The 22217-nt window shown below is 32.1% G+C and overlaps 1 protein-coding gene across 9 annotated transcripts in view; it reads right to left on the bottom strand.

Moving 5' to 3' along the window:
• LRP1B (LDL receptor related protein 1B) overlaps nt 1–22217 on the bottom strand; it is a 1831517-nt gene that overhangs the window by 224951 nt on the left and 1584349 nt on the right. For all 9 annotated transcript variants that reach the window (XR_013828854.1, XM_079925113.1, XM_079925117.1 and 6 more), the window contains 3 exons: nt 17218–17340; nt 15622–15803; nt 7470–7669 (listed from right to left, as the gene is read on the bottom strand). Coding sequence is in view for 8 of the 9 variants with exons in the window: in XM_079925113.1 (XP_079781239.1) it covers nt 7470–7669; nt 15622–15803; nt 17218–17340 (505 nt within the window). In the remaining variant the exon portion in view is untranslated. The remainder of the gene's footprint in view (nt 1–7469; nt 7670–15621; nt 15804–17217; nt 17341–22217) is intronic.

Raw genomic sequence — 22217 nt, forward strand, 5'->3', positions numbered from 1 at the left:
GAAAACTCATATAGGGTAATTCTTTAAATTTATATTTTAAAAAGTATATGGAATGCATGTGACATTTGCAAAATAATAACCTGTTTAGACATATACACAATTTAACGTAACATGTTCTATTCAAGGGACAAAAATAAAAGATATGATTGACACTGAAATTCTAAAACTTTTCATAAATGGCAGTTAATTTCAATTTATTTGACTGGTTCAGGAACATTTCTATAGTAACTGAATTTTATTTTGCTCCCTTCCATTAACTTTTATTGTATTGTAAACAGCAGCACATCAACACCATTGGCATAAAATAGCCTGTGAAGTCAACTGTTTGTAACGGACTGTGAATGATAGGAAATTTTTTTTCAAAAGTACTAAAATGCAATATCTTATCAAGAAAGAAACACTCTAGAATATTGTAAAATTGGACGGTGGTGTTTATTAGATTCTCTCTCTTTTTTCAGTGGGCTTTGGTGGATATTTACATTTTCTAAAGACCTAAATGCAACAGCTACTGACTTTCAGGATACAGGAGCACAAAGTACTCCCTTTGTCTTTTTCAGTGTGTTTTTCCCCCTTAGAACAAAACCCGCTAAATATATCTTTGCTATTTCACCAGTAGCACACTGAGATCTGGATTCTTTTCCCAACATTGATTAGATGATCACTGCATGAGTTATGATTTGGATTTTAAATCCAAGCACAGAACTGCCTCCTCACAACACAAACTAGATTCCCAGAGCAATAAACAAACTAAAGTGTTGGACTGTCAATACAATACTGACACTTCAATATGAGTATCTTCAGGTCTAGGAGTATAGAAACAAATGAAGAGTCAAAGTCAACATAATAGCATGAAACTTTAAAGAATTTTTCCACAAAATAAAAGTTCAGTGATAAGCTATAGTTTAGAATCATACCCAATGATTACTTTTCTGAGAAATTAGCAGTTGTGAGTGTATATTTTTCCAGTGTGCTGGATAAAATATGTAGATAGCCGACTGATTTAACACAAGGTTAAATCATTCAGTGACTCGAAGAATATTCTGAAAAAAAAAAGTACTAGAAGAAATAAATTTTAAAACTCAAGGTCAAGCAATGTTTTTCTTAGCTCACCCTTTTGTTATTACAGTTTACACAGTATTTTCAGTCTTTTTGTCAAAAAACTACCTCTCTATCTCAAGTTCAATGGCAACTCACAAAAAAATGAGGAAAAATCAATCTGAATTTATGTGCTTTGATACAAGCAGTCAAAATGAAATTGTGATCTAAATAGAATTTTCTGGTATTTAATTTTCTTTTCATTAAATGGAAAACAAAATCTCTAAGTTAAGCAAGATATGCAGAGTTAGGGCTGAAATTTTTCTCAGAAATGTCTATAAAATGTAACCTATTTTATAAACATTTCATTAGAGAAGGCTATACTTTCATGATGCATAAAATTAATAAAAAAGGATCTTTGCTGTGTTCAAATTTCAGGAATTCCGTGACATAAATTTTCAAATAAGAGTAGAAGTTTTCCCATAGGCAGGAGATAAAGTTAGTTTGGAAAGAGCCAACAGAAATATCAAAATGTCCCACTAAAGCAAGGTGTACATTTTTAAGCAACATGATTGTTCTCTTCACACCTTCAAATAAACAAACACACACAAAAACTGGATTTAATGAGCTATACTCTTTTATTTACAGTAATTATATTCCAATGGCTTACGTTTTTTGTTTATTTATTTCTCATATATTTTGCAATTTATCTATGTCTACTATTTACATTAATCTGAAAAAGTTCAAGTATGGATATACCTTTATATATATAGGTGTGTGTTTATGCTATAATTGTTGCTATTAGAAACTATAACAAGCAGACAGAAAAATCTTCAGTTAGTCATCTTTTCAAAAACAAGGGGGCCTTGTGGAGAATGGAAGAGGCTTTGGAACCAGTTAGATCTGGGTTCAAATTCTAACTATGAGCTATTTGACTTTGGACAAATTATTTAATCTCTTCAAACTTATTTCCTTGTTGCAAAATGGCTTTAATGACACATCTCATAGTGTTCACTGATGGAATGGCTAAAAAAGCATGTATTGCATCAAGCAGTTTCTTGAACACAGTAGGCTTCTAATAAAAGTATGAGTTTATAAGGGGATGGTTCCAGTTCTTGGAACCACAGTATTAAGCTAAGAAAATTTCCACTGAAAGCCAATAATAATAATAAATCATACATGCAAAACATCTAATACAACATCATGCTCAAGAACATATGTTTTCTTCTCTCATTGATTTGGTAAGTTCACAAGTACTCAACTTTAAAAGATATTAATAACTTTTGCAGTAATAATCAGGGAGAACTGAGGACTGGATAGGTGATTTGAGATTTTAACTAAGGAAATAAATCTGGTTATTACAGATTTATTTGTAAATAAATTGGAGACTAACCTGAAATTAAAACTTTGGGATTTGGCAAAAATTCTAAAGTGATCCACCTAACTGGGAGACTTAGAATTTTAGTTCTGGAATTCCCCTTTGATGACATTTTTTCCAATACCCTTATTTCTATGGATGAGGCAACTGAGACCCAGTGAAGCTACACATACATTTCAGGGTGAAAAAGCTTTCTAACAGTGGATCCCACCCCAACCCACCCTCATTCTTAGGTTCCCCAAGCTTCTTTTAAGATGCTAAGGGTTTTCTTTCTCCAGTCTGAGAAGATCCTTTTACTCAAAGATTTGTGCTCCAACAAAGTTTTAGAACTTCTTATCCAACATCAAAGCCTAAAATTCTCTGAGGAGGACTGTGGTTTGGGGGTGGTAAGAAATCAGTCCCAAAAATATAGGCCTACAAGAAGAAGAATATTATTTAGAATCATTGTGTTTAGAATATATTTAGAATCATTCTGTTTCTGTATAAAGACAGATTTAAACTTAAAAACTGAGCATTTCAATCTGGAGAACATTTTGAAATGCCAAGTTTCTCACTGGACCTATTTTATATCTCAAGGAATAGTAGGAGGAGAGAGATTCACTCATTTGCAATCTTTCTTCTAGGTAAATTATCAGGTATTCAGAAAGGCTTTTTAGGTAAATATATGATAAAGAATGTTTAACCATATCCTTAGAATTTCTTTGATGTTGACCCTTTTGTTAAATAAATGTACCTCTCATCAAGACAGAGCTTTTCAAGAAGAATCTCTAAGTTATGCTTAGTCTAGTACTTTTTATTTCTTTAAAAAATGTACAAATATATTTGAAATTCATAAGTTATCCAAACTGTGAGTTATTTCCCCCTGGCTAAGTAGATAATAATATAAATCATTCACTTAATATTTGCAGCTCAACCACCAATATTTCTGCTGTTTTAAGTTTACAGATCTTTCCTCTTTATTCTGCTAAATAACTATTGAATGTAACATTTTATCCCCATTCCCACAGCTATAATCACTTCAAGTGTTTTCTCCTAAAATATTTTAACAGCCTCTAAATTGGTTGCCCTTCCAGGGTCTTTCATTTTCCATGCTGTTGTCAAATCTAATAACAGCACTCTATCAACTAAATGCCATCAATGTCTCCCTATGACCTATATGATAAATTCCAAATTACTTAACATACAAGGCCTGTCACAATCTGGCCCCAATTTGCCCTTGTTCATCTAGTGTCATTATCTTCCTCTTACACAACTTCCAGTTTACAAATTGTGTAAACCCCATACTGTTTCAAGACTCTATTACATTTTTGCACATGCTGTTCCCTCTGTGTGATGAATCCTTCCTTCATTTCCCCATATGGAGAGCTTGTCCTACATCTTTCAGATTTTTCAAAGATCCCATCACTTCACCAAACACTTCCCTAATCCAGCCTGCATTTTGGCAATACTGTACATATACTGCTAACACCAATCTAATTTATGTTTTTACCTTCATATCAGTCTCTTCCCCCCACTAAACTATAGGTGCTTTGAAGGCAGGGACTTATTCAGCTTTGTAACTCCAGGGCCTCACATAATGCATGGCACAGAAAGAGACAACAGTAAATGTTTGTTGAATGAATGAAGGAATGAATGGGAAGATCTAAAAAAAAAGAAATCAGAGAAATTTAAAAAATGAACAATGAAACTGTGATTTAACTGTCTCTCTCAGTTATCCAGTAGTATGCATACTATTCTACAGTATTATTATATCATATTATTATATAATTATTGGAGTAAAAACCAGTAGAATAATATACACAGGCATTAGGGAAAGATTCATGTAACTAAGATTACACCTAAATGTTCCCAAGATAGCAAATTGACTAATTCTCTTTTTTTTAAATTTTACGATGTAGTGCTTGGACTTGTTAAGAAGGTGGGTTGGGGTAGAAGAGGTAGCAGAGAAAGACGGATGTAAGTTCTCAAGCAATTTTCCAGTTACATGGTCCTCAGAGGTAATCTGATCTATCGCTTAGGCACAGAACTCAGATCTTTTAAATTCTTAGGCTGGGCAAGTAATAAAATAATGCTTCATTTATGGAAATGCTGTATGGTTTAAACCACAACATGTTTGGGGGAAAAAACCTTCTAAACTGTAAAGTGATACTCATGGTTTAGTTTTTTCTCCATTATTAAACTTTGACTTATTAAAAGAAAAACGTAATTCTGAAATTTTCATACACCCTTTATACTCTCAGATTACTTTGTCATGACTGGCATATCCCATTCTTTTGATGAGCTCTGGCTCTAGTTTTAATAAAAAGAATAAATGAGAACAATAATACTAGTCTGGTTAAGAGAGAAGAGAGGTCAGTGGCCAAACTAATACAAAAGTTACTAATGTTATAATAGTCTCATTTTCCACCTCCAAATATGCAACTAGAAAACCACAGCTTTTTTTATGTCTTTATGGGGACAATGCAAGGAGTAAAAAAATCCTATTCCTCTTTACAGACATTGCAAATGAATGACTCTTTTTTCATTGGTTGTGAAATTGGCGTAAGTCAGGCTGTGTACAGTTAGTAGCTCATTAGTAACTACCAGGTAATTACTGGCTTGCATTCAGATATTGACAGATGCCTAATAAGACACTTAGTGAATTTTTCATTAGTCTTTCTGAAAAAGCCTTCAGGAGAAAATATTTCTGAAGGCAGGAACTCTTTTACTTTCCTTTTCTCCCTCCTTGAGCCTCAAAGTATTTTCAAAAATCAGATTTTTAAATGTTAATAACATCATGCCTGAATATCTTTCAGCCAAATATTTTACTCTTCAGTAAATTTAGTTTCACTTCTCCTTGCTATCTATGTCCATCTACCCAAAGTCATCACCAGTACTGTGATTGAAAGACACTTAATTTACATGCATTCAATTTTGTATTAAGTTTTCAAAGCATTAGTCATCCACATATCTGACATAATTTTAAAATAATGGGGAGGGATGGAATCAATAGTTTCTAATGGACATTTTTAACTAGTTTTTGTTATTCAAACAAAAGGCTCAAACAAAAATAGGCAAATATTTGATGCTAGAATATATTTTAAATATTTACCTATCTAACCAAAAATTGTTTAAATTTTATTGTACAGTGAAATTTTAGCACAAAGTAATACATTCACAACAACTTAGCACGCTAAAAATACATGCTAAAAATGGTTATGTGGTGAAAATACTGATTGCTACAATAAAACTCAATTATATCATCTACAAAAGTTGCAGAACATTTCATTATTGATTCTTCAAAGGAGATATAACTGCTGAATGCTAAGTGTAATTTTGATTTGACAACATTGCTTTTGCTGTAATTAAAACCCTAAAGTGATCTTTAAAAAACTCTTCATTCCAATTGCATCCTGATGAGTTTCTTTATAATTGGAATGCCAACACCTAAATAAGCGACTCATCCGACACTTGTCATACTTCAATGTTCCCACCCTTAAAAAAGCACCTCTAAAAGCTTTCTGTTGGCATTTTTAGTTAGACATATTTATTTAAACAACAACTGAGAGAAACTTGGGCAGAGTTAAGGAGTGATGTGACTTCAGTGATGTATACCTCCTTTATTATTTATTTTTTTAAATTTATTTTTATTAAGGTATACTTGATTTACAATATTATGTTAGTTTCAGGTGTACAACACAGTGATTCAATAGTTTAATAGATTATACTCCATTTAAAATTGTTATAAAATTTTGACTATATTCCCTGTGCTGTAAAAATATATCCTTGTAGCTGTTTTATTTTACACATAGGAGTTTGTAACTCTTAATCCCCTAATTCCACTTGCCCCTTCCCACTGTTAGTTTTTAATTTTTTAAAATTCAGTGGCTTCATTCTTCTCTACACTGGCATACATTTAAAGGGCTTCACCTGACAGGATTAAATTATCAATAATTCTCTCTTCCTTGTCATTTCACCTCTTTCCTTCTTCCAGGGGTTTTGATCTAAGCTTACTGCCAGAGAAGAAAGCAATCTCTTAAGCTAAGCCATACAAATGTATGGCTTTACTTGGGATCTCTCAGTGAAACTTTACAGTCTCTCAGTACTTTACAAGGTATTTGAAGATGAAAACACCTAATAACAAAGGTGACATTAAGTCACTACAGATTAATAAAAATTTGTTCCTCTTCTTCATTCTGGGAAAAACCTAATCTTTAAAAAGCTACCTGCATCTAAAATATTTTGAGTGTTCATGAATTGTTTGTGGTTTCTGTTATATTCATGTCATCTTCACCTGGATCCCATTCTTTTTTATTATGTCCTTCTCCTTTGCTCTTGTTAATTCCCTCATCCTCAGCTATTTTTTCCTCTAAGACTTTTTGCCCATCCCTAATTCTAGCATTACCTCCGCCATATCAAATTGCTTCCTTCATTTGTTTTATATTTAGAGTCTTATAATCTACTCAGAGTTATAAAAAATAGAAAAATAAAGTACCTATAGAATTTATATTCAAATAATTTCCTAAACGTTACTCTAATTTGAAAGCTGTTTTTCATGTTACTTTTTGTTGATGCTGTTGATTACATAACAATAAATTTAATCATGTATGTAGTCTAACTGATAACTTTTAAGTATTACTTCACTGTCTTTAAAGAATTATACTTTCACTTAGTATTTAAAAAAAGAAACCTATCAGATTGCAATAATAACCTTATTTTTATAAGCAAGTATTCTGTTTCAGTTCAATTAGGATATATGTATATATTAACTTATAAAAATATCATTCATTTACTATAAAAACTATTTAGAAAAGTACAATTAGAGAAAACATTGACAATGTCAAAGTGATTTTATGTATGACTATAGAAGGTCTGAATAAATATATCTAATTCTTATTTACCAATATTGTCACAAAGGAATATAATAATGTAATCTTAAATTAAGAAATGTATTTGATGAAAGTATATAAAATAAATAAATAAATATATATATATATATATATATATATATTTTTTTTCCTAAATGACTATTTTATGCACTGGTGAAATACTGAATCATTTGTGCTATGGGACCAACCTTTATGTCTGTGAGATCCATCCATGTTGCTAAATTCAATATGATTTTCATCAGCCCAGTAGAGTCTATGGTTGACATAATCTATTGTTAGTGCCATAGGTCTAGAAATCTTGGTTTCTACGACAACACTCTGATTGGTTCCATCCATTCCAACACGTCCAATGTGAGGATACTCACAGCAGTCAATCCAATATAAATACCTAGAAAAGAAAATCAATAGCCACGTTGTTTATAGACACTCAGGGAGTAAAACATCTTACAGTATTTCTCTTATTTGCTTAGCTATTCCCAAATTAATTCTTGTATCTCTCTAATTGCAGCTTGTAAGAAGCATACTTCAATGCAAACTTTTCTTATGCTTTTTTTTAAAACATGTAGTACACTTTGAAATATCCATATAATTTTAAACATATGTTTCCTTTAGTATACAACTCATATGTATATAACATTTCTGCAAGTGTTAACAAATAATAGATGCCCAAAACTAAAGAGGTAAACCTTCAAAATGCATCTATAATGTTAGAGGAATAAAACTATCTAAATATTTTTTTTTCTTTTGTGTTTTACCTATGAAAAATTAAAAATGAATTACGGAGAAGTACATTATATTTTCTTGAATGTTCATTGTTCAGTGTGGTAGCCACCAGCCAATTGTGACTCTTTAAATTTAAGTTAATTAAAATCATATAAAATTAAGTAAATTCCAAAAGTGAAAAATAATTTCCTCCATTAAATCTGCAGTACTATTAACAAGTACTGCAGATTCTTAGAGGTCAATAGTAATGTTTTTGAGGTCATTAAGTAAATTATGAATTTCAAATGGTCTGAGCTCCATGTAATAGCAAATATCTTTTGTTTGTATTCTGAACATTTTATTTGGCTAATCTTATCATCATCTTGAACCAAGATACCACAAAGAAGAGGAAGAGCATATTTCATGGAGTCCAACATCTGTTACATCACTCCCAATAAGTTCACTGAGAGTTTGAGGTCTGAAATCCTCACCCTGACACTCAAATTCTTCATTACTAGAAACAGACTTTTCCAATTTACTTCCCACTATTGAAATGTATGAACTGAGGTCTAGTTGGAGTATTTATAGTCCTACATTTTCACTTTTTTGCTTTTATCATATCATTTGCCTTGCTCCTGCCTCTTCAATACAGATATTATGATTCAGACGTTATTCAGTGTCCCCTCTGTTCTCCACAAACTCTTCTCTGATTTGTGTCAGTTCATGTTTTTCAAGGTAGGTTACAAGATTATATATATTTGAGAAATGGTTTGTTAAGCAAAGTAAGCATCATCTTGTTAATTATAGGATTCTTCAGAGCTTTTAATATGCTATATGATATAATGACTCTCTAAGAGGGAGCTAAAATATCCTTTGTTTATCACATAGTTTTGGGTAACTACATTTATTTTCCTAGAGCAGTTCCTAGGAAACACACTTTAGGAAACTGTGCTTTAGCACCTTCCGGTCTACAGAATTTCTTTATCACATGTATAACTGAACAACACATATATCATGCACATAGGAACCCACAAAGCAGTAATGATGTAGGTTCTCAGGCTTCAGAATCAGAGAACCTAACTCAATAAATCAGTTGGTGAAACATCTCTGATAAACCCCAAAGCCGTGCTTAAGTGGATTGAGAAACATATCTTGAAACAATGATTCACTGAGGCTATATAATATGTGTCAGACATTGCTTAGTACTGGGAACACAGAGGTAAACAGATATGATTTTTGCCATCAAAGATCTCTCAGTGAATACAGTAGAGGTGAATGTAAAACAAATGAAAAAATTAAAGCATGTTATGATAAAACTACTTTACCATGGAGGCACAAAAGAAGGAATGACAATTTTACCCAGATGGAAAAAAGCATGAAAAATCTTATCTTCATTAACTACCTTATAAATTTCTTGATAACAATGATCTTTTATCTCTTTCAGAATTTAGAATAAAGTATAACTTAAAGATTTTAATGCTGCAACAGGTCTTGAAGATCATGTAGTTTCAGGCCTTCATTTCACTGACAAACTGAGACCATAAAATATTATGAGCTTTGTCCTAGTCTGTTATGATAGTGATAAAGCTGGAACAAGGGCTCAGGTCTCTAGATTTATAGACTAGCTTTTTTTAAATGTATTTTTTTATATTTAAGATAAAACTCATATTCCATTAATAATGTTGTCTAGCTTTTTTTTTTTTTTTTCTAAGCAACACTATGCAGAGTCTTAAAAGCAAAAAAGGCCTAAAAACAGGTTACTTGGGTTCATATTCCAGGTCCACCCATGTGAACTTGGCACTTTAGTTAGCCTCCCCTGAGCCTGGATTTACTCATACGTTCAAAAGTGATAATAATAGTTTCTACTCACAGAGTCCTGTAAGGATTAAAAGAGAGAACACAGGGAACAAACTTGGAACATTTATGAACATGTAGTTAAGTATTCAGCAAATATTAACTATTATTATTTTACTTGCACTAGCTACACAATATATGCATTCATATTGGTTTAGTGATAACTGTCTAATAAATTACTGCATCTGGATGGTATGTATGTTATTACATGATTTGCCTGGATTTTATCATGTGTGTTATTACCTGATTTGCCTATTTAAGTACCCATCAATTAGAAGAATATTATAAAAATGTTTTACTGTATTGAAGGAAAGCATAGTTTAACTGTACTCAGTATAAATGAGCCTTCATAAGCACAGAAATTACTGTGCATCTCTCCTTATGGGTAGCTAACTTGTGATGACTAAATTTCATTTCCTTTTCCATAATTAAGCCTCATTACTATACATTTAAGTTTCTCAAAAAGCCCATACTAGACATTCTGGTCATTTTAACATCTAAAATGCAACCTGCCAAATGTTATCCAAGTAAAAAATTTGTTGTAAATAATTAAAGCTGAAAAATGAAAAGTTCAGTGAAAATGTCAAAAGGAGAGCCTTGAATTTCACCCATATAATATGTAAAATTTACCTAAGATCACATACGAAAAATCTCAGCTCCAAATAATAGCTATTCTGTAAGTTATAACCAAGAGTAAACATATAAAAGAATGTCTTCTTGTAACCATAACAACAGGCTTTTGTGATTCCTGAGGATGTCTTTTATAGTTGAATCTGATACATTTTATTTCTTTAAAACAAATTAAAATAGAAGTCTGCTATCAGTTTTCACTTTTTTTTTCCCTGAATTCAGGGAACATATTTAGAGAAATTTCTTCCAGTTGGAATTATTTCTGATTTTGAACTATAAAATTAATTTTTAATGTTCATTCCCTGTGTGTTTTTGCCTAAATATGGGATTATAGGCTTAAAAATTGGTAGGAAAAAGGTGGGGATTTTTAATGTGACTGGTTAGCTTAATGAAATATTTCTGTTTTTCCCCACAGCAATAAAAAACAGAGTTTTCTTTCCTTATACGATTTTCATTCCCTCACAACAAAGGTTCCCTTTGTTATGACTCTTCTCTTTGAAACATGCAGGTTGTTTACATACCAACAAATTGGTTTCTGCATAGATGCAGGTGCAATGCCCCTGCAAACTACAATCCTATGGTTTGTGTATATCCAGTAGCCTATTTATTATTACCTTCAACAGTAAATTTAACAGTTTCTGTGTTAGGCACAAGCAGTAATTAAGCCATGGCTTTTCTGTTAAAGGAATTCGCTTTCTAGATGGAGAGAGAAACATGTACACCAATAACAGTCACGTAATGTTACATGTTCAATATGTGGTGGCTACTGAGATGCAATTGGGGAACTTTCACAGAGGAAGTGATTATTTTTTGCTGTTGTTGAAAAAATAAGAAGTTATTCTAACTGGAGGAAAAGCACAGGGGCATTGTAGAAAGTAAGAATAGCATCAGCCAAGATATAGAAGCACAAAATGTGTCTTTTCCAAATGTATTTGCACTTCCAATATCCATATTAACAATAGTGGATAGAGATTCTGAGAATATAAAGTGTCCTTCGACATACTCTCATTAAACGTATTTCAAAGTCAAAATAGAACCCAGTATTATTTTCTTGTGATATTGCTAATAGAGTATTAGAAAAGGAAAATAAATAAAAATATGTTTTAAAAATAAGGCATGCATATAGCTGATTCACTTTGTTATACAGCAGAAACTAACACAACACTGTAAAGCAATTATACTCCAATAAAGATGTTGAAAAAAAATGCATGCTTATAATGATTAGGCAGTTTTATTTCCAAAAAAACTCATATTATCTGTAGTAACTTAAAATTTTATAAAAAGGCAAATTGTTAAAATGGAAAAAAAAGTATTTTTTTTCTTATGCCCTGTTTGGATGGCTCTTGGAAAACCTGCTCACAACCCAAGATAACTTTGTTACTGGAAACTCTAATGTGATACATGTAATAGGGAAAAGAGCTGACCAAAATTTGGAAACTGGATTAAATCCCCAGTTTAATATTGTATTACAGTACCTAAATGATCCTGAGAAAGTCACTTAGCCACTCTGAGGCTGAATGTTCATACTTGTACTAAAAGTATAATAATAAAAATACTCATATCTGTTTTAGAGACTCTGAGTAAACAGTATAAGCATCTAAAGTGATAAAGCACAGAGATAGTTTTCTAATTCATAAAATGCTATAGAAGTGATATTGATCATCATTATCATTATTATTACTATATGGGACCCCCAATCCCAGTAGGTCCTTCCCCTTTCTTATATCTGCCCCTTTTCCTCTGTTCCTCATATTCTGAGGAAATCATTTTTCTATTTACCTGTTTGCCCAGGCCATAAGCCTCATAAGGTTTGTTTTGTTGTTGTTGTGTTGTATTACATTCTGATTTATCCCTAGCTCTTTTTTACTCTATAAAGTGAACTGGTATCAAAGTTCTGCAATTTTATATACTTAATTTACTCCCTTAGTATGACTTATTTTCAGTTCCTTGGATATGCCTTGCTTTCCTATGTGTCTTTGTTTTCCCATAAAGCTTCTTCTTTTTGCCTGAAATGACTTATGCTCTGAAATGTACCACATAACCCGGCTAATTCTTACTTCACCAGTCTTGTCCTGGAAGATTTCACTGACCCCATTTGAGATAGAAACATTTTCTGTTTTCTCCACTTCATGAGTTATTGTATTATATGATAATTTTTGCTTATCTACCTACTCACTGGACTGTGAAATACTTGGAGACAAGGGTTGTGACTTTTATTTTTATATTATACCTAGAACAGTGCCAGATATACACTAGATGCTAGAGAAATATGAGTTGAATAAATGAATGAGCAGATGAATTTATTTTCTGTTAAACAGTCATATCATACATTTACTTTAATGTCTATCATAATGGTTTCTTGTTATGCTGAAGTGACATCTTAAAGATAAAATTATGCTCAGCACAGTTTTAACATTATATTTTCTATTCTACTTTAAAATGCATCTATATCTATGTCTCTTCTGTATAAATGACAACTTTTATAAACCTTAAATGTAAATGATATTAATGACCTAAAACTTATGATTAAATAAATTTTAATTTATTTACATTGATTTAGTACATTGATTCCCAATCAATAACAGAATGATTGGGATCATTGGATTTCAGCTGAACTTAAATGTAATAGCCAGGAAAATGATCTGTCTACTTGTATCTTCTTTACCATTCTTACTAACCAGCATATCTAAATTGGTACTGTGACAACTGGCATACTATCATTATAAGAAAGGACCCCCAAGCTACCTTCTAAATGTTTACTCGCTTTACTGCATTAGATACTCCAATGATCTTTATCTTCCCTTAAATAATCCTTACCCTATTCCTCACTAAATATCGTGACAGAAATCACCTTCTCAAGGAAAGAGGGGTCAGTAGTATTGGCATATTCAAAACATATGCAAATCACAATGGCAATCTGACATAGAAAGGTTCAATTGCATTTTTATTAATCTTACAATTTGAGCTGTCATTTTTGAAGCAAGATTGTACAATATTTTAGACAGCTATGGCATTTTCACCCTTAAGCTCATCTCATAAAAGCTAAAATCCAAGTCGCCCTATTGTCTCACTCTGGGGAACTAGGAAAACAGTATGAACAAAAAAGGTGTCATTAAATTTTTTCTGTTGGAATCTGTTTATCTGCTATGTGGCTTTAATTGTTTCATAAAAAGATCTAATTTTTATGTTTCTTGGGTTATAATCTGCCATTCCATATCATAACAAAATATTTAAAAACGAAATCAAAGGAGTCTTCCATAATATCTACAATAATTTAGTACTTCATTGTTTAAGTTGACACTTTCGGTGGATGGGTTTATGTTGACGATAACTTAAGACTGCTGTCAGTTTATGGGATAATAACCATAACCTGGGAGAAATAAAACTTAAAGCTAGATCCAGCTGTGTTCACTATGCTAGCATACAGTTTTTGCTTTATAACTAGGAAATTCCATAATACTGTTATTATTAACAGATAATGTTTCTTTCATTTGGAAAATGAAGCATCTTGAAAATTATTGGATGAGAAGCTAAGATAGCCATACTGATTTTGAAGAAAAGGACAATGGACACACTAAAATAAATATCTTCTGATAAAATACCAAAGGACTCAAACATTCATATTCTTATGAATGAATAATGACGATAGCCAAATTTAGTATATCTGGCCATTATTTCTTGAAACATCTATAGAAACAGACGCTCTTGTAACTCTGTTTCAGTTAAAATAGAATTGACACTCTTCTGTTACTATGGTAAAGAAAATATTTTAAAAGGTAACAAAATAGTTACATAATTATATTGCAAAAATTTAAAACTTGCACCATTACCTTGGAAACAGAGTAGTATTTACTGTACAAGTCTTCTACTATTAGGTACTGCTTTTACCCAAATTAATATTTAAAATCAATCTCCATGCATACTATGATATGATCACTTTGCCAATTATAAACATGAGACCAAAAATCAGAGATACAATATATTAACAAGAAGCAAAATCTAATTATTGCATATGGCATGATAAAACTGATTTGGTAAAACACTTTATAGGAAATTAATTTAGACAGCAGAAAATTTAGAGCACTAGAGTTAGCATAATACTTGTTACTGTAAATGTTTCCTATTTTTAAAAAGCAAATTTAACAAACATGTTCAATAGGTTGAACTTCTACAGAGATCATTTTGGAGTACGTAATCACTCAAATTGTAGTGTAAAAAAAAAAAAAGAAAGACATGCCTTCTCTACCTACCAAAACAACGTAATTGAAAGTGAATGATAATGGTCATAATATAGAACTTTAGCAAACAGGTTTTGACACCTAAATGTGTGTTCATCCCTCATCTGAGATATCCAGCCAGATGCCCTTGATCCTTATGATGACTTGTTCTTCTTTCTCACAGAGAAATGCAAATGAAACCCAACTCTAATATGAATCTTTCCTGATATTCTCCCTATGCTTTTCCCTCTGAATGCATAGATAATGCACCCTGTTATTTATTATTCATGGATGCTATTTAAGTCTCCTGCTCTAAAGTGGTTCAGGAATTACATCATCTCTATTCATGACTACTACAAATACTACAAAACAGGATCCAAGAGTTTGTGCTTCGCCTGTCTTTCCTCCAAGATTTAAACACATTAGAATTTGGATAAATCTGTATGTTTTATTCATTTCAACAATACATTTATTGATTAGTTATAAAAAGAGTTATGTTTAAAAACTTAAAAAAATACTTGCTCTAAAATCCCATCACTTTAATTTTTTTCTTAAAAAAATTTGTGATAGTCACATTTCTTTTTTTTTTTTAAGTTTTTTTGATGTGGACAATTTTTAAAGTATTTATTGAATTTGTTACAATACTGCTTCTGTTTCATATTTTGGTTTTTTGGTCACGAGGCATGTGGGATCTCAGCTCCCCAACCAGGGATCAAACCTGCACCCCCTGCATTGGAAGGTGAAGTCTTAACCACTGGACCACTAGGGAAATCCCTGTTATAGTCACATTTCTCTTTTTGATTTCTCAATAAAACTTTCTACACATTTACACTTTTCATGGGTTCCCATGTTAAAATCTATAGACAAGGATTTACCATATTGGACATAATCCACAGTCTTAATCTTTAATTTAAGATTTTCAATGTTTGTTACAAACCCAGCACGAGGATCTAAAGACAGGTCCCTGGGAAACTTCAGCCTTTTGCTAACCAGTATAGTAGGGTATAAGCCATTGAGTTTGGATACTTCAATGATCCTTTTTTCTGTGTCAGACCAATAGAGGTTTTTTCCAATCCAATCGACAGCAAGTGCACTGGGGACAGCTGTGTTATGCACTACCTAACAAAATAAGAATTTAAAAAGTTAACAGTGTAAATGCCTAGAATAAGAACTAAGCAATTGCTTCTTGATTTTTTTCAGAGATACAGAATTGTATTTAAACATTTGAAATGGGATTTAGATAAGCACAAAACATAGAACAATTTACCTAATAAAATTACTTACTTGTTTATGAGGAATTACCCAATATGTAATCAGACCCCTAGAAATTCCATAAAGGTTTAAGAAAGAAACACCAAAATAAAAGGCTCTTGGATGGTTACACAGTTGTTTATCACATTTTCATTAGAGTTTCCTTCTCCTCTCAAAATTTTGGGCAAAAATTCTATCACAGGCAGAGACACACAAGCACAAAAATTTATTGATGTTATTTATTAATAACAGGTTCTTGGGGAGATACCAATAGCATTCACCACTCCCCCAACTGTTCTTGCCCTATTTAAATTATCTACTACAAAGAGAGAAAAAAATACAAGCAAGAACATACATTAAGTATTTCACCCAACCAAAGGGAAGTAAAAATATACTCATTCAACTGCTGTGCTCAATTGTAACCTATGTCAATATCAAATATAATAAGGATATAGGCTTTGTATGCACAAATATGCTGCATATAAAATAACCAATAGCAGTTATTCTGAACTCCCTGTACCCAACCTACTGATTGTTTTGGCATTTTATATATATATACATTACAAGGTTTCATTAATATTTTCAAAACTGATTGCTTCCACCAAAGCTTTCTATACAATATTATAGATGGCTACAAGAAAAGTTAAAGTAATTGAGTTCTATCTACTTGAATTTGAACTTCTTTATGATACATTTTACTACATATATACAGTACAAATAATTTTATTTTAAAACTCAAGTTAGCATAGAAATGGTGCCAAGTAGTTCATATCTATAAGGTGACACGTGTTTAATTACCATGCTGCCTACTCAGAACATTCATGATTTTACACAAATGCATTCAACTAATTCCATCTATAGCAAGTTAATTTTAATAGTGCTATAAGTTCAATCTACAGTCTAATAATTATGTTTTTCAACTACAAATTCTCAGGGTGAACATTTTCTTTTATATAAATCAACACAATCGAATCTCAGGCACTAATCATTCAAGCCTTAAGCATCCATCACATTTTCTAGGGTTGTGAATAAGGTTTCAAATTTTATTTATTCAATTTGATTTTTACCTTATTGCAAGTAATAGTGTCATAATGAAACATAAGGATAAAAACCTCCAATTTCATATTTAAAGTATATATTAACCTACACTGTACAAACGTGAAATTCAAACCAACCTAATACATTCTATGAGTTGCATCATTACCATCAAATAACATTTTCTGTTCAATTCAATCACACAAATAAAATATTGAATAATCCCATCATTGTAATATGTAATTACCTTAATATCACTTCCATTTAAACACATTCTGTTTATGCGACTGCCATTGGGTCGACTAGAATCAATCCAATAGATAAATTCTTCTCTGTAATCAAAGTCTATACCAATAACATTGTTTAATCCCTAAAAATAAAAAAGAGTATGTTGGAATAATAGTTAATAGAAATTGTTTTAAAATGATTAAGGAATTCATAAGAATCAGTATTTCCCTTTGAATCTAAGTACAGTTTTACAATAAATAGCATTTGTGAGAATACCAATTCTTTATAAAAGCATTATATATTTACATTTTTTCTACACCATACACTTAAGATGTTACATAATTTATTGTATTTGAAAATATTTTCCAAGTAGGAAAAATTTTGGAATGTTTATAGCTAATGGTTTAAGTAAATAGCCAGTAACGTGGAAAAAAATGCTTTTAGAGAGATAAAGGAAAAGAGTCTCACTTTAAGTTAATATTAAATATAAATTTGATGCCATTATGAGTATACATCTAAATTGGAAAGGTAGACGACCCCCAATAATTTAAGATGAGCTCTTGATAGATATGTGATGAAAGTCAGAAAAGAAGGTTTAAAAATTTTACTTTCCCTAAAAGCCTTTGTCTCAACAAAATAGCAACATTCTCTTTTTTTCTCATGCTTCAAGTAGCCCATTAGGCAATACAGTGCCATATTAGAATTTAAAAGTTAAAACCTTAGGTGAGTATTTGACCAAAGAGGAACTAGGTAGTCAACAACTTTTTATTCCACATGGTAGAAATGTGAGGAAATCCCTCCCTTCAGACTCACAATTAATGCATTTTTTAGCAGGTAACAAAATTGAACATGAATTCAGCTGATGGGTTTCTGGATACTACAGTTCTTTGGTTTGGCAGTTCCACTGTTTCAGTGATTTGATCTGAGGATTGTACATCAGGATCTGAGAATTTTCTTAGCTGTTGAGTTTTCCAAATGATTGCTTAGGGATTGGTTTAATTCTGACCTATTGTTACTGCTCATAGATTTACTACCCCAATGGACTAACAAAACTTGGATCAAGATTTCAATTGTGTTAACTTGCTTTAAGAGTTGAATATTTTATTAATATATAAACTCGTGCTAAAAAATAATTGACACCATAGACACTTGGCAAAGCCCCAGAGATCTTTGTCATATCTCTGTATCTGATGTAAGCTTTTTACATCAATATTCACCCTAAAGTTGTCGTTGTCTCAAATTGTTTTAGGGGTCGCTTAAGAGTACTTATAGTCCTATAAGTAAGGATTAGCATCTTCAAGGAGATAGTTTTGTTTGTTTGTTTGTTTTGTGGTTTGCTTCGGTTTGGTTTGGGGAGGGATGGTTGTTCCCAATTCTGAGTTCTGTTTCCACATCTATACTCAGAATTCAAAATTTTATAATAACACTGAATCAGAGATATATATATATTTTTTTAATAAAACTCAGGCCAAAGCTAAATTAGTGCTGTCCAGATTTTATTTCTTTCCAATGATCTCCAAGACTAAGGACGACCTATGTATCACTATTTGCAAAACTCAGAGAAGGTTCTTGCAAATACTGATTTTTTCTTCTCTTAGCCAGGCTAAATTCTAGCAGTGATGGTGTTAAAATCATAGGTTCAAATCTTATGCTTTTATTTGGCTTAAAAGGAGCAATCTCCTTTTCTTCAGCTCTAGATTATAAAGTTAACCTGCAATCACTTAACCCCACTATGCCCAGATGAATAAATGCAAGTATAAGTCTTACTGACAGCATCACTAATCAAGAATAATGATTATAAATGCTAAAAAAAATGCAACTAATATTCAGTCTCAGATTCAAAAGACTCATTAATTATTCATTCACACCCTAATAACTGGAGAACTACTTAACTAAATACATGTAAGCATTCATATCTAAGAAGTCATCTATGCACAATCAAGGTTCTAAAATATAAACAGAATGGATTCCAAGTTCTGTAGAGGGTTTAATAAATTCATTTCAATGGTAGTCTACAGGGCTTCCCTGGTGGCGCAGTGGTTGAGAGTCCGCCTGCTGATGCAGGGGACACGGGTTCATGCCCCGGTCCGGGAAAACCCCACATGTCATGGAGCGGCTAGGCCCGTGAGCCATGGCTGCTGAGCCTGCGCATCCGGAGCCTGTGCTCCGCAATGGGAGAGGCCACAACAGTGAGAGGCCCGCGTACCGCAAAAAAAAAAAAAAAAAAAGTAGTAGTCTACAATATTCTTTCTGTTCAAATGCTTTTCTCACTGGAAGAATAAGGTAAATGGGTTAGGGTTCTGTGATGGCCTGGCAATTCAGATGGGTATATTAGACCTCTATAGGGAAAAGGTGGGAGAGAAAGTTGTCTCTGACCTTAGCAAAGATTCACCCACAATCCCCAGTCATGGCAGAATTATCCTATTCCTTTCTTTACAATAATCAATTTAGAGAATGAAAATCCAATTCCAAATTTAGCAAGTCAACTACAATAAATTAAAGCCGTGAATGTAGAGAAATTGAAGGTCTGAATTCTGACATATCTTTCCAGCCAAACTGGTCATTTTTCTACAGCTTTACCCTTAATTCCTTCAGAAAAGAGTGTAGAGCTCTCTCTACAGAATCATATGGAAGGAACATTAAAACAGCCAAGGGCATGGTCAAAATAACGTCTAAAAACTGGAGTCATCCCAGTGGTTTCAGAGCTGAAAATTGGTTTCATCAAAATCCTATTTGCTTCTTTTATTTCTGTGGCTGAAGATTTGCACCCTTTGGTTCAAGACGATTAATTTAGGAAATTGTGTTTTGTTTCTCTATACAATTTTACTGGAATAAAAGTCACTGCTAGAATTGAATTGGATAACATATTGGAAAGCTACTTGATTAATTTTCATTTCTAAAATCCATGTTATTAAAGTACATTTTCTGAATGTGTTGTACGAATTTAAGTTATAGCTGTCTTAGCTACAACTGTGTTTTAGAATATATAGGGTAAAAACATTCTACCAGTTGTTATAATTTTATGCTATAAAACTTCATGAGATTGTTACTAAATACGATAAAGAGAATAAAATTTAAGATATTAGGATAAATTGTTCTTCCTAATTATTTACACACAGAATTCCCAAATAATTAAGGCACAGATGTTGTCTTTTCATTTATTTTTGACTGAGAGAAAATGTGGAGAAACAATTACTGCTATTTTCTACTTCACTCTGCATATGTAGACAAAATCTTTGAGGAAGAAATTGGTTTTTACCACCTTGAACTCCTTGAAAATTTCTGTAATGCCATGATGAAATTGTGGTTAAAAATAAGTTTCCTAACAAAAATGACATATTTCAAGCAGCCCACAAGCAAAACTTTAAGGCTTGTCTTTAGTTTCTTGGGTCTTTACATCCTTACTCCGTGGTCACCACTAACAAATGCTCTCCAAAGACACAGGTGTTCAGGGTCCTTGTGCATTTCCTTATCTTCCTCACTACCTCCTTATTTCCATAAACTACACTAAGAAACTGTTTGAAATTCATCCCCACTTATGTACTAGTGATTGGCAATAGTCTACAGTTATATCACCAGGAAAAAAACACTATAACAATGTGAGCATTAAAATGGTTTGGCTGTATGAAATAGACTTACATCATGCGTGGAGATAAAAATCATTTTGGTCCCTTAAGAACAATCCCTGATAATGTATTAGCCATGAAAGACAAAAAAAAAAAAAAAAAAAAAAAGGATAGCAGTAGAAATGTCTTGAGCCACAGGGTTGGAAAATAAAGCAAGGAGCTACCACTGAAGCTCTGTTATAGTTCTTTCTTGAAGATCATAAATATTGTTGCTATATTAGTTAAATTTGTGGTTCAGCTGAGCTTATAGAGTATTCTAAAAAGAAAACTTTCTCACTTTGAGATAGCACAGTCTAAAAGGGAGAAATGCTAAAAACAAAAGAAAGCAAAACAAAAAACTTATTAAAGAGAAAATAAACACGTCCCATTTCCAGAGACTATACAAGAAAATCAATAGCTTGCACACCTAACTTGGAAGGTCTAGAAAGGGTATGGAGAAATATACTTAAGAGAAAGAGGTAATTTTCAATATTTTGTAAGTTTGATATATGCTTAAAGTTATACTGCACTGGAAAAAAATAAATTAATGCAGAAAACCATTTGGGAAACGAACACTTTTCCATTTTAAAGCAGTTATGTAAATTTAAACTATCTCCCTATGGGTATTACTCATCTCTTAAAGAAATAGTCATTTAATTCTTATATTTTTAAATAGACTTCTGTTTAGTTTTTACAAACAACATGAAAATATTTTGTACTTTACCCAATCTCTTAAGGTACATAATTAGAGAAAGAGGCAGTATGAAACAGTGGGTATTTGTGGCACACTCCAAACTCAAGAGCAAGAATCTAAACCTCACAGACATTCCTGAATAAGACAAGTATGTATGTGGTAAGCACACGGAAAGTTTGAGGATGCTGGTGAATTAAGAGCACGGGCATAAATCACAGTGGCAGCTGCTACCCAGCTTGGATTGTGTCCATTCAGGGATGTGAACCCAGAAATGCTACACCTTCCTATTTTTTCATGAGTAGCCAGAAATCTGGATTTTCATGTGAAATTTTAATTTTCAATTTGTGACTTAGAAGCTGCAAAATCCAATTCTGTGGGGAATAGTAAACATCACACTTGCTAATGAATATCTGCACTTAAAGTAAGACTAAATTCTTAAGCAATATGAATGAAACTCTAACTATAGCAATGGAGGTACCCAGGAGTGAGTGGAAAATTATCTTTAGTTAAGTATTCTTTATGTTGCTGAAAAATCAACACATGAATGGACTTCTTCATCTAATGCCTAGTGCTGGCATAAACATACTACAAGAACAAGAAATATCTTTATTTTTGGCACACTTGTTCTAGAGAGTGCTATCACATATTCATGTCACTATTGCACAGTTTGGGGCAAAGAGAAATTTGCAGCAGGACAGATACAAGCCACATCTTTCCAAA

Source organism: Stenella coeruleoalba (genome assembly GCF_951394435.1).
Source record: "Stenella coeruleoalba genome assembly, chromosome: 6".
In the NCBI taxonomy this organism is placed as follows: Eukaryota; Metazoa; Chordata; class Mammalia; order Artiodactyla; family Delphinidae; genus Stenella; species Stenella coeruleoalba.